This window comes from Berghia stephanieae, chromosome 12 (assembly GCF_034508935.2).
Source record: "Berghia stephanieae isolate SIO BIC M18660-M18661 chromosome 12, UCSD_Bste_1.3, whole genome shotgun sequence".
Classification (NCBI taxonomy): domain Eukaryota; kingdom Metazoa; phylum Mollusca; class Gastropoda; order Nudibranchia; family Aeolidiidae; genus Berghia; species Berghia stephanieae.
In genome coordinates this window covers 29,651,047-29,668,488 of record NC_088371.1, presented here as the reverse complement: position 1 = coordinate 29,668,488, position 17,442 = coordinate 29,651,047, and the positions used below count along the sequence as shown (strand labels likewise).

General features: G+C 36.1%; 2 protein-coding genes across 2 annotated transcripts in view; one reads left to right on the top strand and one right to left on the bottom strand.

The window, feature by feature from the left end:
- Window positions 1-1,528: 1,528 nt before the first annotated feature.
- On the bottom strand, window positions 1,529-11,593 carry LOC144957519 (isoamyl acetate-hydrolyzing esterase 1 homolog). Its single transcript, XM_078888849.1, has 6 exons — window positions 11,403-11,593; window positions 10,759-10,814; window positions 6,835-7,054; window positions 4,713-4,800; window positions 2,999-3,123; window positions 1,529-2,390 (listed from the first exon to the last, which is right to left on the bottom strand). The coding sequence occupies exons 1-6, from the start codon at window positions 11,466-11,468 to the stop codon at window positions 2,196-2,198; spliced, it is 750 nt and encodes a 249-aa protein (XP_078744975.1). The 5' UTR covers window positions 11,469-11,593; the 3' UTR covers window positions 1,529-2,195.
- Window positions 11,594-11,885: 292 nt separating this feature from the next.
- Window positions 11,886-17,442, top strand: part of LOC144957740 (electrogenic aspartate/glutamate antiporter SLC25A13, mitochondrial-like) — a 58,999-nt gene continuing 53,442 nt past the window's right edge. The window contains exon 1 of the mRNA XM_078889134.1: window positions 11,886-12,183. The gene's annotated coding sequence lies outside the window, so the exon portion shown is untranslated. The remainder of the gene's footprint in view (window positions 12,184-17,442) is intronic.

The following is a 17,442-nucleotide window of genomic DNA, read 5'->3' as shown; positions in this document are numbered from 1 at the left end:
TACTTGGGCACTGTATAGAACCAACTCCATTTTTCATAATTCAAATACTACCAGTATTTTGTTTAAAAAGCCAAATACAGTGGAATCTGCATTAAGTCAACATTCCTCAAGTCAACTTCTGCGTAAAAACACCTTGTATTGGTCCCATATTGTCTATTCTTTATCTAAGGGTGTTCCATTCATTGATAATGGATAAAGTCAACCTTATTTAACTCACTCAATCCTAAAACCGACTATATCCATAATTTACCCGAGTTACTTTTACCCCATGCCCATTTATTACCTTTTTCTGAGACAAATTATAGGCGTAGTATCAAAGCTAATGTTTTTTTTAGTTGTTGCATGTTAATCGTAGTTGAATAAAATTGTCTATGTACATGTTCATTTTAAATACATTTTTTACAATTTTGAAAAGTAGCAAAAATCTCTAGGATTGAGTGAGTTAAAGTCAACACCTCTTACTGGTTCCAAATTGTCTATTCTTTATCTCAGGGTGTTCCATTCATTGATAATGGATAAAATCAACCTTGATTAAAGTCAACCAACCTTTCTGGTCCGACGATGGTGATTGTCATCAGGATTCCATTGTAACTGAAGACAAGTGATAAGCTGAGTATTCAATGTTCACAGGTTGTAATGGAGGAGCATTGTGAAGTGAATTCAGCATAGTAAATAAATGGAAGTGTGCTATCTTACTTACTTATCCGAACCAGTGACCACCTGAGCTCTAGCCCTTCGGTCTTGTGCCCTGACGTAGAAGTTAGACGTCTTTTGTAGTTGTTCCACAGTGTGCTATCTAAAAGTTCATATTTTATTCATTTCAATTTTCTAACTGACAATTTGAGCGAGATAACAAAAATATAAATATATAAATCAAGCTGAAGGGCAATCTTTAGGGCAACGTAAAAAAATAAAGAATCCTTTTAAACAAAACAAAAAAACATGTCAATATAAATCCAAAGGCACCACTGTTTGGGAATAGGAAAAGATATAAAATGTATAAATATATATATATATATATATATATATATATATTATATATATATATATATATATATATATATATATATATATATATATATATATATATATATATATATATATATATATATATATATTTTGTTTGTTGCTTTAGGTCTCTTCCAACACAATTGAGGTTATATGAGTGACCGCTGAAACAAAAAAACAAGCAACTAACAAAAATAGTACAAATGTAAATCAAAATCATAACCTAAAGATATCATAAGCTAAATTATAAATAACCAAGAACAAACAGGCAGAAGATTTACAGAAAAAAAAAATATCCCCTGTCAAAAATACAATCACAAACCAAAGAAGCAGGATAGGCTAGTAAAGAGAAGAAGAAACGACATCACTATCGGATCGTACACCCATGAGAACATCATAGGTATACGATTCAAGGGTGATGCTCCCATCCAACCACCCGCTAAAATATATATATATATATATATATATATATATATATATATATATATATATATATATATATATATATATATATATATTTATATATAAAAACAAAAACTGGATCTAATTCAGAGATTTGATGGCACAAAACAATAAAAACCAAATAGACCTGTCGTTTTCAGCTCTTTGTCTGAAGGATATAGACAATTTTAAAAATATATAAACTTATTACATTTTTTTATCCATATGTTTTTCTGTGAAGATCTTTTGACTCCTGGTGAAGACCATAAGCTGAAACAATACAGTACTCACTGGATTCTAGCACACTCTTGGGAGAGGCCAAAAAGTATGCTGGAATCCGAGTGTGCCGATATCCAATGCCAATGAAAGATAACCAATAAATTCAGCCACCAAGCTTCAGCGTGTCGTATTGAAGAGTGTGATGGAATTCGGCGTGCTAGAATCCAGCGTGTGGTATATTTGGTTTCCGCTGCTTTGCCCATCTTTTGTTCTATCTCTCTTTTATTATAAAGCAAATGTTGCCGTTTGAGCCTTGAAAAAGGAATAACAACAACACGGAATAGAAGATTTAGACTGTCCTCTCATTTCCCATTCGTCTTTACTGTCTCAATCATCCTGTTTTGTTGACAAAGGGGATTTCCGCTGATCCAAGGAAAACCATCTGGCCAGGTAAATCAAATTAAGGCTTCTATTCCACTTTATTATTGTTATTTACTCTATCACTATTACTAGTCAACATTTTACTATTAAATCCAGCCCGCCACGTGCAGCGATTGTTTTGCACCTTCGATGCCATCATTGCTGATGTCTGCCCAATCAGGGTAAAGCATTTTGGGTATGTGAGATGTAAGCTGTGAGATGATTGGTTGGAGTTCATTGAACACGACTTGAGAGCCAGATTCTGATAGGTGGAGGCCGTCACAAAGATAGGAGGGGTAATCCTTGAGAAAAGAACAGAGATACACTTGATTATCTTTTAAAAAATATACATAAATCAAAAACCATATTAACGTCCCTTCTAAGCGCATCTAGCACTTAGAAAATTGAGTCAAAAGTGTACTTATTGGGGTTTGCGGGCTTAAAAAAGATGTTATGGTTCTTATGACTCATTTGGTAAAAAATTCAAGAGTAACCGATTTAAAATTAGGAATAGAGCTAGTTTTTTAATGGTCCTTCTAGTTCTAACCATCTGACATCTCTCACCATCTGGGCGGGTAAGTTGAGTTCTTAAATACATTAGAAAGTACTTTGCAATATAACAGCATTCTATCCAAAGCATAATATGTGACCCAACAACTCAAACCAGTATAAAGTCAACGCAGTTTAGGTGATAAAAAGAAAAATTTTAGTCTATATCATAAAACTTGAGTAAGGCTTATTTGTTCGATAGTTATTTTGATGTGTTACTAGTTTTGTTTATTTTCTTTGCCACTGCTGAGGGAAATTCGCGGAATGAACGAAAAATTATAAACTACAATGAGTATGGTAAACCCATGGAAATTTGGTATTTGAATATCTTAAATATTCTCTTGTGTTATGTTAAACCTACCTCACATTTGACCATCTTGGAATGGAGATCTACCAGGGCAGTGCCCATCTCACCAGCTACCTTACAGCACATGTCAACATATGCCTTCACCAGCTTGTTGCTTCTGGAGCCAACTCCTTTTTTGTCTGAATGTGGTAAAAAAAAATTTTTTTAAATAAATATGTGTCTAAAACTACCAAATATTGACAACGTTTGTTTGTATGAAACAATATCCAGTAAAAAGGAAGATTATGAGGGAAAGTTTCTAGATCTGAGGTTTATTTGTTTTTGTTTGTTTTTAAGGGTTTTACGGCACTCGCAACACATTAAGGTTATATCAGCGCCAGTAAAAAGGAAGAAAATGGGATAGTAAAAAGTTCTAGAATTACAATTAAAGCACCCAAGAAAAGGTAAGACAAAGGGGAATTGATTCAAATAAGAAACAGGTGTAGATTCCAAGAGCACACTATCAAAGTACTTAGTTTGAGATCACTAAAGTCTAGACACAAGCACAGGTCTCTACTAAGAGGAATACACTCAAATGTTTTACAAATCATATATAATATAAAGAAAACATAATACAGTGCATAACAGAGAAATGATTTACAAGAAAAAAATATTTTCTCCCAAAACTAACTATACATTTGACTGTTTCCCTCTCAGCCAGGGCATCTGGCCAGGATCAGGACAAAACCAAGTAATCTCAATCCAAGACAAAGAAAGAAAGCAAGTTGGAAAACAGATATAGGAGGATATAAGACGCAGTAAGTACCTCCCAGCCCACTATGGGAGGTCAGGAACCCCACCCAGAGATCTGAGGTTAAAGCACTGAAGAAAAAGTAAAAAAAAAAAAAAATAGGGAACAGAAAACAGAAAAATACAGAAAAAAAAGAGACAAAGAAAAGAGATAAAAACAGAAGAAAGAAAAAAGAGACAAAGAAAAGAGAAAAATACAAAAGAGAAAAGTACAGAAAAAAGGACAAAGAGAAGAGAAAAATACAGGAAAAAAAGAGATAAAGAAAAGAGAAAAATACAGAAAAAAAAATAATTCTAAAAAATTTGCCTGCTTTGACTGGGGAGTGAACCTCAGACTTTCTGGTTACTAGTCAGATGTGCTACCATTACACTATATACGTCAATTCAAAATCCAGTGTTTAATACTTTTAACATGTAAAATTTATTTTGACAAAAGGGGGGGAAAAAAGCAACAAAACCAAACGTGTGTATATTGCATTATCCTATAAATGCGCTCAAATAGCTGCACCCCAGGCAAACACCAACACTTAGGAAGAGAGGCCTATGAGGTGCTATATGATATTATAATTCTTTCTTCAACAGAGACAACACTGTTACAAATTGGGTACTCATTTTACATGTAAAATCGGGGAGATCATGTGCGTTAAGAGTCTTGTCCAAGGAATCAACTTTGTAACTCCCAGAGTGTAACTCAAACCAGGGACCTGCCAGTCTGAAGGGGAGTGTCATACTACAAGACCAAAGAGCAACGCATTACTTAATATACATTTGATTTATTTATCAGTTTTATTTGTCTTTTAATTGTCTTCTATGTTTGGGCACAGTAGAGGCTTCATGATTCGACTGTTATAATAAATATTCCGTTTAAATCATAGTCAAATGAAGACAATTTGCTTTTTACTTTTTAAAAATATCAATAAATTTTTTTTTTAATTATATAAGTTTTCATAAATGGCAAAACAAAGAACCATGTTTTTACCTTCTTTGGCACAATATGCATTCCAGGCCTCTTCGCATACGACAGGAGGTGAAATGAGAATTATCTGATCTCGTCGCAGTCCAACGGACTGAAATAAATAATCAAAATAAAAGTCAAAATATGTGCCCCATCAGCTCAATCAGGTATCATGTCAAGGTGCCAAAAAGTAAATATTTGGTTGGTCCACTGTGTCGGAAACAGGCTTCAGACAAGAACGGTCATGCACAGACCACATTGCAACTCTAAGAATCATTGTTGAGCAGTCGATTTTGAGTCGCAATCATCCCTATATGTATGCTTTATAGACTTTGAGAAAGCATTTGACAGCGTAGATAGAGAAAGCATCTGGAGCATCCTCAAACGACATCATCAAACGACTTTATGACGAGTTATACCAAGTTATCCATAATGGTCAACTCTCAGAGGATTTCGATATTACCTCAGGAGTTAGGCAAAGCTGTTTACTATCCCCTCTTCTATTTCTTGTGGTATTGTGGGTGACAAAGACAGCATATGGTAGCTCCAACAAGGGCATTCAATGGACATTTTCAAAAAGGCTTGAAGACCTTGGATTTGCAGATGACCTAGCCCTCCTCTCACACCCCCTACAAGACATGCAGAACAAAGTCACGGCCCTGGAAGAAACAGCTCAGCGAGTTGGTCTCAAGATTAGTGAAGAGAAGACAAAACTACTACGCATAACTGCCAAACAAGAATCCCAAATCACCATCTCTGGTACAGCAATAGAAGATGTCAGAAAATTTACATACCTTGGCAGCACAATCAGTCAGTCAGGTGAAACTGATGAAGACATCATTGCTAGAATGAAGAAAGCGCGCCAGGTCTTTGCAATATTGAGACCAATATGGAAAGCTACCAGCATATCCACAAAAACTAAGCTTAAAATATTTAACACTAATGTTAAAGCAGTCCTGCTCTATGGGTCAGAGACTTGGCGAACAACCTTGACCACAGCCAAGATACAAACTTTCGTAAATCGCTGTCTTCGACAAATCTTCAAGTTGAAATGGTTTGACAAAGTGCCAAACGCTGATCTTTGGACAAGAACAAACCAAGAGCAAATGGAGGTCCAGGTCAGGTGCAGAAAGTGTCGATGGGTTGGTCATACCCTGCGGAAAGAGCCGTGTAATATAATCAAGCAGGCTCACGATTGGAACCCACAGGGCAAGAGGAAAGGGGGTCGTCAAAACAGATTTGGAGGAGAAGCCTTCATCAAGATTTGTGTGTCTCCAATCTTACCTGGAGTGAGGCAAAGGTCTGTGCCAAGGAGAGAAGAAATGGAAGAGTGCTGTTGAGGCCCTATGCTTTGCCAAGAGCCACTAGACATAAGTCAAGTAAGTCGTATTCATTTTTGTTTATTATATTCTATTCACCCAAGAGATTTTTTTTGTACTTTTCATAATCAATATATTGATTGATATATATTTACTCAGTTACTCAATCTCAAAGACAATTGGCATGTTCGTAGTTTTATTCAACTACAAATAGCATGTAAAAATGAAAAACAATTGTTAAAATAACATGCATATAACTTGTTTCAGAAAAATGCAAATAATGATGGGTAAAAGTAGGCACAGTCAATTGCTGAGATAGTCTGCGTTACGGTTGAGTGAAATAAAACGCCCATAACTGAAATTTCATATTTTAACCCTAAGTTCACATTTTGTCATCTGGCTTACCCCGACATAATACCAAACTGAGGCAATTTTTTGGATATGGAGATAAAATTATTGGAAAAGCAACATTTTAATTTCTACAGACTCAAAAAGTTACTTTCATTCTCTTCTAATAACTATAACTATAACCATATATATATATGGACTTTACACTGGTTTTTATAGCATAAATGGAAAACAACACTTGCTTGCTACCTTTTGAAAAGGATACTAATTTATTGTATAGACTTTCTGCCAGATTTACCAGAGCCAGCTACCCAATCACTTCTGGGTGGGGAAGGAGGGTCAGAAAATATCTCAAATGCACTGTGATTGATGCTGATTCCTAGTATGTGACGCGTGTGCTCTATCAACTGTGCTAACAGCAGGAATGGCTCTGAAGCACTATTATAAAGGTTACAAAGGACATATAGAAGAACACTAACCAAGCAATGCTGTACTATTTCTTTCAAATTTTGCCCATATTCTTCAACAGGAACATGTTGCTCTGGTATCACCTCCAAGCTTGCAGCATCATTGGCACCTAAAAGTATTGTCATGGCAACAACTTCTTTGGCAAGATCGGGTTTTAGCAGTTTTGGAAGAATCAGTTTTGCAGCACGGGTGTTGTACCCTGAGAACCCTCTTGGGATGACGTCACATTTCCTTGTAAGAAAAACAAACAACCATTACTATCATTATTGTTATTACTATCATCATTATCATCATCACCATCAATATGATTATTATTATAATTATTATTATTGTTATAATTACAATCCAGCACAGTTTCCTCGAACTCCTCGCGATATGCAAAAGGTTCGATGAAACCGTATATTGCCATGACGTTTGATAGGGAAGGGGAAAGGTCAGTGTGGCTCAGCAGTATGGTCTTTGTTTTGTACCCGAAAATACCCGGTTTGAATATCCACCAAGTTACATGGCCATCAAGCCATGTCTCCCTAACTCAATATGTGGCGCTGTGCTGTGGCTTATACCTGGGTTATTCCAGTCTTCCCTTTGAATAAACCCTAAACCATATTTCCGCATGAGGCGAATTAAGGGAACTTTATTATTATTTACTTTATTGATATGTTACAAATGGTATGTGTGTGTGTGTGAGGGGGGAGGGGGAAGAGATTGCTGAATCACAACATTTATTTACCACCATAGCCAACCACTTTCACATCATGGTGCGTGGCATTGAAATTGGAACTAATGGCAAAGTAATAAGAAAAAGCAGAGAGTTGTCCTTTATGCAAAATGACGATGGAGTGTGTGAGTGGCTGTGTGTGTCTGCATGTGTATTATATATATTGCACACATACATGCAGTGTAGATAGAAATTGGTAATATCACAGTAAATCATCAGTGGTGGAAATCAAGGGATGCAATTTTTTTTTAAATCTTTAATTAACATTTTTTATGTTGGCTTGGTGAAATCAGTTCGAGCAAAAATTTGAGATATTCGAATGAATTAGAGGAAACTGTGTGTTCGAAGAAACCGTGCTGGAGTGTATTGTTAATATTATTATCATCATTATCATTATCATTATTATTATTATTATTATTATTATTATTATTATTATTATTATTATTATTATTATTATTATTATTATTATTATTATATCTATTATTTTTATCATTATTATTATTATTATTATTATTATTATTATTATTATTATTATTATTATTATCATCATTATTATTATTATTATTATTATTATTATTATTTTCATTATTATTATTATCATCATCACCAAAACATTAAACATAATCAAGCTTAATGTCTCAATACATTTCATTAATTATTGTGGGAGATACAGGTTTTCATGCTCTAACACGTTAGATACGGTATTCAGGAAAAAGATAAGCAAAACCAAATATATATATATATATTATTTCAATATTTACCACAATGTTGGAGTCAGTCTACATCAATGTTTCAGACCTTTTCAGCCATCGTCAGGACTGTGTGTTACATGAGTTTGGTTTGTTGTGTGTTGTTGCTTGTTGAAGTGGTTCCGTGGGTTTGTAGTTAATTAATAAGTGCTTCCGTCGATGTGGACAATTATTGTACATCTCATTTTTTGTGTTGAGTGTGGCTTCATGAGGGTGTTTGATTATAGTATATTTCTCTTCTAGGCATAAGCTACATTGTTACAACAGGATACACACCATCATCAAAACTTCTTCTCGCATAATCTGGGGACCCGTGTTCACAGTAGAGATTTTTTTATCCAAGCTCATCCCTCTTTTGTCATCCGCGTATAGATTTTTTTATGTATACTGCCCAACGTTCCAAAATTTCGTTGTTGTTGATAAGTATATTACCGTTTGCGTCTTTAACGCATTTTCTTGCCACAGCTGGGCATTTTCCACTTAGATCTTGTATTGACTGGTAGAATTGTTTGGTGTTAGATTGTTTTAGTCTTTCAATTCTGTGACATTCATGTTCAATATAATCTTCCTTTGTTCTCTTACACTCACGTTATATAATCTTATTAGCTTCTTTATATTCATTGCTGTTGCGTTCTAGTTTTTGTCTTACATTCATCAGTTTCAAGATCTTGTCATCCATCCACTTATGTTTTGGTTCGTGTTTTTTTTTACAGATGGAATAGTTTCTCTTGCAGATTCTGTGATGCAGTTCGATACTTGATTCCAGTACTCATCTATGTTTATATCTGAGGTCAAGTTTTCACTTTTTTCTTTCACGCATTCTTTGTAATAATTTTTTATTTGATGGTTAATTCTCAATAGATCTATTTACAGTTTTGGTTCCACTTTCTTTTTCTTATTTGTTTAAGTTTTATTTTTAGCGTGGCCTTGACAGTGGCCTTGTGGTCACTAATACAATCTGCACTTGGAATAGTTGTAGAGTTGCGTACAATATTTCTGAATCGATGTTGGACCAGAATAAAGTCTATCAGATTTTTATAAAGGCCACCTGGGCTTATCCATGTCCACTTCTTTCTATCATGGTTTTTAAACCATGTATTGACAATAGTAAGGTTTTCCAATCTGCACCAGTTGACAAGTCTTTCCCCTCTATCATTTTTGGTACCTAGTCCGTGGGGGCCAACAATATTTTCAACTCTCTCGTTACCAACCTTTGTAATGAAATCACCAATTATTCAACGAATTTCATCAGATTTACATTGTTATTAACAGAATTTAAATTATTGCATTTTAATTTGACTGAGCTGTTTTTCATTTTTTCTTTGGCTTCTCCTGGTTTTTGTTTTTGTTTCCTTCCACCTTTATTTCCTCTTTTTGTTATTTTTCTGTATGCCTTGAATAATTCAAAAGATCTCAAAATGTTCACTTTTTCTAAATTCGGTGTATTATTAATTGTGTGTCATATTGTACGTAGGTGTTGGGGTGAATATTTATAACAATAATTAGGTGTTGTCATTTTCGATGTTCATCGTCGACCGTTGTAATAAGATTATAATAGCTCACTATTGTTTTTTTTCTTCTAAAAATCGTAAAACATAAAAATGGTCTCAATTGATGATAAAATCCTAGCAAAAATTTACAAAACTTTAAAATATTGCTAAATTAATTGTTTAAAATTCACGAAATTTCATCAAAAGCAGCACAAAGTCATAAGAAATATGAAAAATGAATATGAAATAAAATTCATCCTATATAGAAACAACACTTAAAACAGCCGTAAAATTCAATAATTTTAAGAGCTCTGTGAAAAGCAGTCTTCCAGCATTACACAATATATATATATATATATATATATATATATATATATATATATATATATATATATATATATATATATATATATATATATATATATATATGACTTACATGACTTGGATGCCTTTCGCGTCTCGACCGAAAGATCGGGTCGCCTTGGCTGTTTCCAGTATTTCCTGTGTGAGGTGTCTCCAATATTGCCGGTCCTCCGCTAGGGTTCTCAGATTTTCAAGGTCCCCTGCCGTTATGAGACTAATGCTTTGTCCAAGTGTTGTGAGGTTTTTGTTTAGGATCACAGGGAGTGTTGTGATCGGTCTTCCTCTGAAAAGGTTCCCGTGTTTTTGGAAATATCCCGACATGGCTTGGTTAGCTGGTATGTTTTTGTCCCTGCGTAGTATGTGACCGAAAAGTTGCCATCGTTGTTGTAAAATGTCAAGGGAGATTGGTCTTTCTTTTGTGATCTTATAGAGTGATTCATTTGAGATCTTTTTTGCGTATTTGATGTCCAGTACCCTTCTTAGCTGTGTGCGATGGAAGACATCCAGATGTTCTATATATGTTCTATATATATATATATATATATATTATGAACAATAGAAAAGAAAAGGAATGAAGGGGCAGGAGCTTTCTTGTTCTGTATTTCAAATACCCACCTTATGAAAAAGTCTGCCAGCCGTGCACCCCAACAGCCATCAGGACTGAAACTCCTCTGAAAGGAAAAGTTTTTTCAAAATGATATTTTAAAACAATAAAATATTGTTTGAAATTTTGAGCGTCTGAAATACTTTTCGCTTCAAATCAAATTCAACATTAAATGGATAGTTAAGTGGAAAAGATATTGCATAACGAGAACCCTACAAGAATGGATTTACCCCTGTACCCAATCAATTCAATTTCACTTTCAGTTTGGACTGACGAGACGCGTTTACACAAAACTTTCCAAAAATATTATATAGTGACTATATTATAGTGCCTTACAGAACTACCAAGTGTAGTGTACCAATATATAGACCAGTCTTTACTGATCAAGAAATGCAAACAAACACCCACTTCACTTTCAAATGCAAACAGCGCTTCATTTGACTCGTGAACTCCTGTTCAGGGAATTTATGACGGCTTTAATTGGATTGCATCTTTGGCTATACATTTAATTGCGCTCATCATCAAAGCTGAATACAAATCTCTCTCTCTCTCTCTCTCTCTCTCTCTCTCTCTCTCTCTCTCTCTCTGAGACTGACCACGCCCCTACTCAATCACAATCAAAGCAATCAAACAACAGGCGAAGAAGCGTAGGTACCTGAGTTAACGAATCGCCAAAAAGGAACAATTTGGCGAATTGCGATACCTCCATTTTTGCTGACATTCTTAGTCGATATAAACAATTAGCTCTAGTCTATGATGGTTTTAGTTTTTGTTTTGTGTTTTTAATAAATATCAAATGTTAATCTAGGCGAGTTTTCTACCACGTAACCGGGGCAAGAATGTCGATTCAAGAGATCTTTGTTATAAGACAGTCGATACAGTAGTTATTCATTCATACAGGGTTGACAGAAATTGTTTTGCAAAGTCTCAAAGGTATATGCTGAAAGTCGCAAAATTAGAGAAAAAAAGTCGCAAACTTCTATGTTCCTCTATCTATTCTGCTACAATACTCTATTGTTGATTATAAGTGTTGTAAAGCAAATGTTTCTAATGAAGTAGGATAAAGTTGGCAGATTTTGGTGGATTTCTGGCATAAAGTTGGCGGAATTTTGCGAAGGCGCCTGGCAACACTGATGCCGAGTCTGATGTCACGTCACCCTGCAACGGCGGCCATCGTGGTTCTAAACCAAGAAAATCGGTCCTTTTTATTCTTCATGCTGGCTAGAACTTTTCATGTCTTGTGATCAGAATGTGTAAAAGTCAAAACATGATCAGATTTATTATGTGTTTTTTTTTTCTCCTCTGGATACACTTTTATTAATAATTAGAGGTGCCCAAATGAGTCAATAAAATGGAGATAAAGATAAAGGGAGTAAATCTGACTCATGAATGGACAACACAAATCAAACGACGTTTCGGCCCTTGGCCTTTATCAAGTAAACACAGAATACATATATATTTATATTAGATATTTTAGAATGATATAGTTTGTTTTGTGTTTTTTTTTAATTATATATATATATATATATATATATATATATATATATATATATATATATATATATATATATATATATATATATATATATCAAGGAATTTACCCAATGGAAACCGTACGGTGCTCTTATTGGCTAACCAACCAGCGGCCTCGATGAGAAAAATATCCGCCATTGAGACATTGGCTGGGAATCGCGTTACTATAGTAAACAAGCGCTGATCGGCCGTTCATGAAATCTAAGAAAATAACTTCCTGATCGCTCGTTTAATCAAAATGATTCAAAACGATGTCTCTAAAATGATATAAATGTGACTTCTCAAGTTTTTCTTCACGGTCAAAACCACACAACATTCTATTAATGATTACGTCCTAGGCAAAAAGGAATATTGACAGGTCGACCGAGAGTTGAACTCGTCAGACGACAAACATCAGAGAGAGTCAAGCTCTTGTTTGTCTTGTCCTGTGAGAGAAAAGGATAAATAGTTTAGCCCCGTGTGTGAGTGGTTTCGTGTCATAGTTATGTTTTTAAATTGTTTCTCTTGTTTATGTGTGTAGGGATGACTCTCTCAGTGAGTCTCACACTCACTGCATCATCATAGCAAAGAGACCTAACTTTAAATTTGGTTCACAGGAATTTCAGACACCACTCGTAGGAATTTCAATGCCGAAAGAGGAATTCCCGCACACAATAAAAGGGAATTGGGATGGTATTTGGCATACATATTGTACAGTATCTAGTTCTAAATATATAACTGATTAGAATTATATTATGATATATAAACACAATGCCAAATACAATTCTGAAGTTTCCTTATTTCAAAAGAAGTAAAGCTCCAAAACCTAATGGCAGTGATTGTAGTACTGGTGGTAGTGAGGATGATATGGTGTTGGTGATTGTAGTAGTAGTGGTGTTGACGATGATGTAGTGGTGGTGGTTGTAGTTGTAGTAGTAGTGATAGTGATGATGATGTGGTGGCGGTTGTAGTAGTAGTGGTAGTGATGATGATGTGTTGGTGGTGGTTGTTGTAGTAGTTGTAATGGTGATGATCTGGTGGTGGGGTGGTTGCAGTAGTAGTGGTCGTGATGACGATGTGGTTGTGGTGGTTGTAGTAGTAGTGGTAATGGTAATGATATGGTGGTGGTGGTTGTAGTAGTAGTAGTAGTAGTAGTAGTAGTAGTAGTAGTAGTAGTAGTAGTAGTAGTAGTAGTAGTAGTAGTAGTAGTAGTAATGATGGTGATATGGTGGTGGTGGTGGTGGTTGCAGTAGTAGTGGTAGTGATGATGATGTACTGGTGGTTGTAGTAGTAGTGGTAGTGATGATATTGTGGTGGTGGTTGTAGTAGTAGAGGTAGTGATGATGATGTGATGTGGTTGTTGTAATAGTGGTGGTAGTGATGATGTAGTATTAGTGGTAGTGATGATGATGGAGTGGGGGTGGTTGTAGTAGTGATGATGATGTAGTGTGGTGCAGTGGGTGATAATGATATAGTGGTGGTGGTTGTAGTAGTTGTGGTAGTGATGACGATGTGGTTGTGGTGGTCGTAGTATAGTGGTAATGATAATGATATGGTGGTGGTGGTGGTTGCAGTAGTAGTAGTAGTGATGACGATGTGGTTGTGGTGGTTGTAGTATTATGGTAGTGCTGTTGATGTGCTGGTGGTGGTATAGTTGTAGTGGTAGTGATAATGATGTGGTGCTGGTGGTTGTAGTAGTAGTAGTGGTAGTGATGATATTGTGGTGGTGGTTGTAGTAGTAGTGGTAGTGATGATGATGTGGAGGTGGTTGTTGTAATAGTGGTGGTAGTGATGGTGTAGTAGTAGTGGTGGTGATGATGATGGAGTGGTGGTGGTTGTAGTCGTGATGATGATGTAGTGGTGGTGTACCCTATTGGTAGTGATAATGATATAGTGTTGGTGGTTGTAGTAATTGTGGTAGTGATGAAGTGGTAATGGTGGTTATAGTAGTAGTGACAGTGATGATGTGGTGGTTGGAAAACACATTATATGTTATTATAATACACGATTACACACATTCTCTAATTTCATTTTTTGACAGCTTTATTGAAGCATAAATATACGCAACAGTTCTGAACCATTTTATTGAGGATTTTGATATTGTTTGTTCGTTATGTTGACATAGAGACCGAATGAATGGTAATGCTTACATTCCCAGCCCATGATATAATGGCGCTGAATGCTTTCATTGGTGGACACTTTTTAGACTCCGTACATATTCTCATTCGTTTAATTCTGTGATATATATATATATATATATATATATATATATATATATATATATATATATATATATATATATATATATATATATATATATATATATATATACATATATATATTCAATATCTTAAAAGCGGAGGTAGGGGACCACTAATAACACTATTGCTGTCTAGTATTCTTCAATCCCCCCCCCCCCCCCCCCCCCCCCCCCCTACCTTATTCTTGAAATATATGTATAGTATTTCATATCTCTCTCTCTCTCTCTCTCTCTCTCTCTCTCTCTCTCTCTCTCTCTCTCTCTCTCTCTCTCTCTCTCTCTCTCTCTCTCTCTCTTTCTTTCTTTCTCTCTCTCTCTCTCTCTTTCTTTCTCTCTCTCTCTCTTCCATTGCACACACTTACACACACACACACACACACACACACACGCACGCACACACACACATTTACAAATTTTTGCCTATATTATTATGACAATCTAATATAAATTGATCTGATTCCAGTCCCAAAGGTAGGAGACCTAAGTGATACTTCCAACTACAGGGGAATCAGCCTTGCCGCTATAGCTGCCAAACTCGCCAATAAGATGATCCTCAACAGAGTCCAGCCAGAGATTGACCATCATCTACGTTCTTGTCAAAACGGCTTCAGACCAGGAAGATCCACGACTGCTCACCTCCTGGCATTGAAAAGGTTAATAGAAGGAGTAAAAGTCACAACAAGAATTCAATCATTCTATACGTAGACTTTAAGAAGGCCTTTGACTCGATACATCGCCCAACCATGATGAAAATCTTAAAAGCATATAGTATACCTCCTAAACTTCTCTCTGCTATTAAAAGAATGTATGAGAACACACGGGCAAAGGTTATCTCTCCAGATGGTGAAACTGAGCTGTTTGAGATCAAAGCATGGGTGCTTCAAGGTGATACATTAGCCCCCTATCTCTTTGCAATTGTCCTGGACTATGTGATGAGAAAGACCTACGCTGGCTTGGAGAACGAGCAAGGCTTCACGCTACATAGATAAAGAAGTAGGCGCAATCCAGCTATGATTGTCACGGATCTAGATTTCGTAGATGATCTGGCTCTACTGAACGAGGAGATGGACCAGGCACAAGAAGTCCTCAATAGACTTGAAACTGCGGCTGAACGAGTAGGACTGTGCTGTAATGCTAAGAAGACAGTTTTCCAAACCTACAACCAAGAAAGGCCAATTAGCATACAGGCAAAGAATGGAGAATGGCTGAAGGAAGTTGACAACTTCAAGTACATAGGAGGTTGGACCCAAAGCAGTTCCTCTGATATTTCTGTCAGAAAAGCATTGGCTTGGAGTGCCTGTCACAAACTCAGGAAAATCTGGAGTTCAAACCTACAGAGGGAAATAAAGAAGAGACTGTTCCTGGCAACGGTAGAGTCCGTGCTTCTATAAGGAGCAGCGACGTGGACTCTTACTAAAGCCCTTGAGAAGCAACTGGACGGCTGCTACACCTGTATGCTGCGGATGGCCCTCAATGTAAGCTGGAAAGAGCACATATCAAATGAGGAGCTCTACAGTTATCTTTATCTCCATACACTTTTATGCTCGTCGGAGAAAAATTTCATAAGGGCGTCTGCCATTGTTCCGATAGTAATTTAGAGCCAGTTACTAAGTTACCATGCGTCATTACGAGGGAAATGACTTTACGACTGTTAAAGCGTATTCGCAATGAATAGTAGATAGCGCTCGGTTTCGTTATTGGCAGTTGGATGATGATGTAAAGGTGGTGGTGGTTGCTATAGTTTTGATAACTATGTGGAGGTTGTTGTGGTAGTAATGATGATGTGGTGGTGGCTGTAGTAGTCATCATCCATCGTGGCTTGTACTCTTGAGCACGTTGCCGGTCAGCTGTTTCCACGAATCACGATCCTCTGGTGTGCGCATGAAATCTGTGTTGCTTTTTAAATCACATTTGGCCATTCTTAGGCTGTAGTAGAGAGAGAGATTCCTGGAACCTTTATAAAATAGGATTTAACTACTATAAAGGGGGACGGGGCTATTCCGGAAAGGTCACTTTGTGTCCCGGATTGCCCAGTACTGCCCGGGACTGCTCCAAAAATGTTGCTCATTGTTCTGTTTTTCAACTTGATTTCCTGATCACCATCTTCGCTGTCCGTGTGTTCTTCATTTTGTGTTCACAAACTGACAATGGAAAATCAAGTTGATAAACGGAACAATGAGCAGATTTTTAACGTGAAATAAAGCTAGAGTTTAGTCTGCTACGGACTGAGCGAAGAGCCGATGTTTACAACATACTTTTGTGCCAATATTAAAAATAATCGTCAATCAACGTGGTTGCCGTAACAATAGCAGGAAGATTATAGTTACGGGTGCCAAAACCCTAGCCAGAACAATGAAAAACAGAGCAATGAGCAACATCTTTGGAGTTGGAGTTGGAGCAGTCCGGGGCACAAAGTGACCTTTCTCGGACTATTCTCATTATAGTAATCAGACAGATAAGCTGATATATTTCAAGATGTGAACGAATGATGATGTCGGGGACTAGGAAATTTTAATTGATTGGATTGGGATAACAAAAACAAAACAAAACACGATCTTGTCAAGTTTCAGACTTGAAGGAAAATTGAAACGTTCAAAATCTCAATTCTCGGTCACACAATTTTTTCAATCATCCCCTACTTTTCTTTCCTTCTCAAACTAACAAACTCTCATTCAACTTCAAGCCATTTGACAACCCACCATTTTGAACAGAAAATAGTGCTGTGTTCATTGAAAGGACAAAGATTAATTTTCACTGGAAAACACAGGTCCTTTTAATTTTATTTTCAAAAAGAGGAATAAAATATAAGTAAAAAGAGGAAAGAGCACCATATATTTCCTTTTTGGTACCTTTTTAGGGAAAAACATTTTCAAACCTTTATTTGTAACACTTTAAAAGAAAAGATTGAGGGTGATCCATTCAT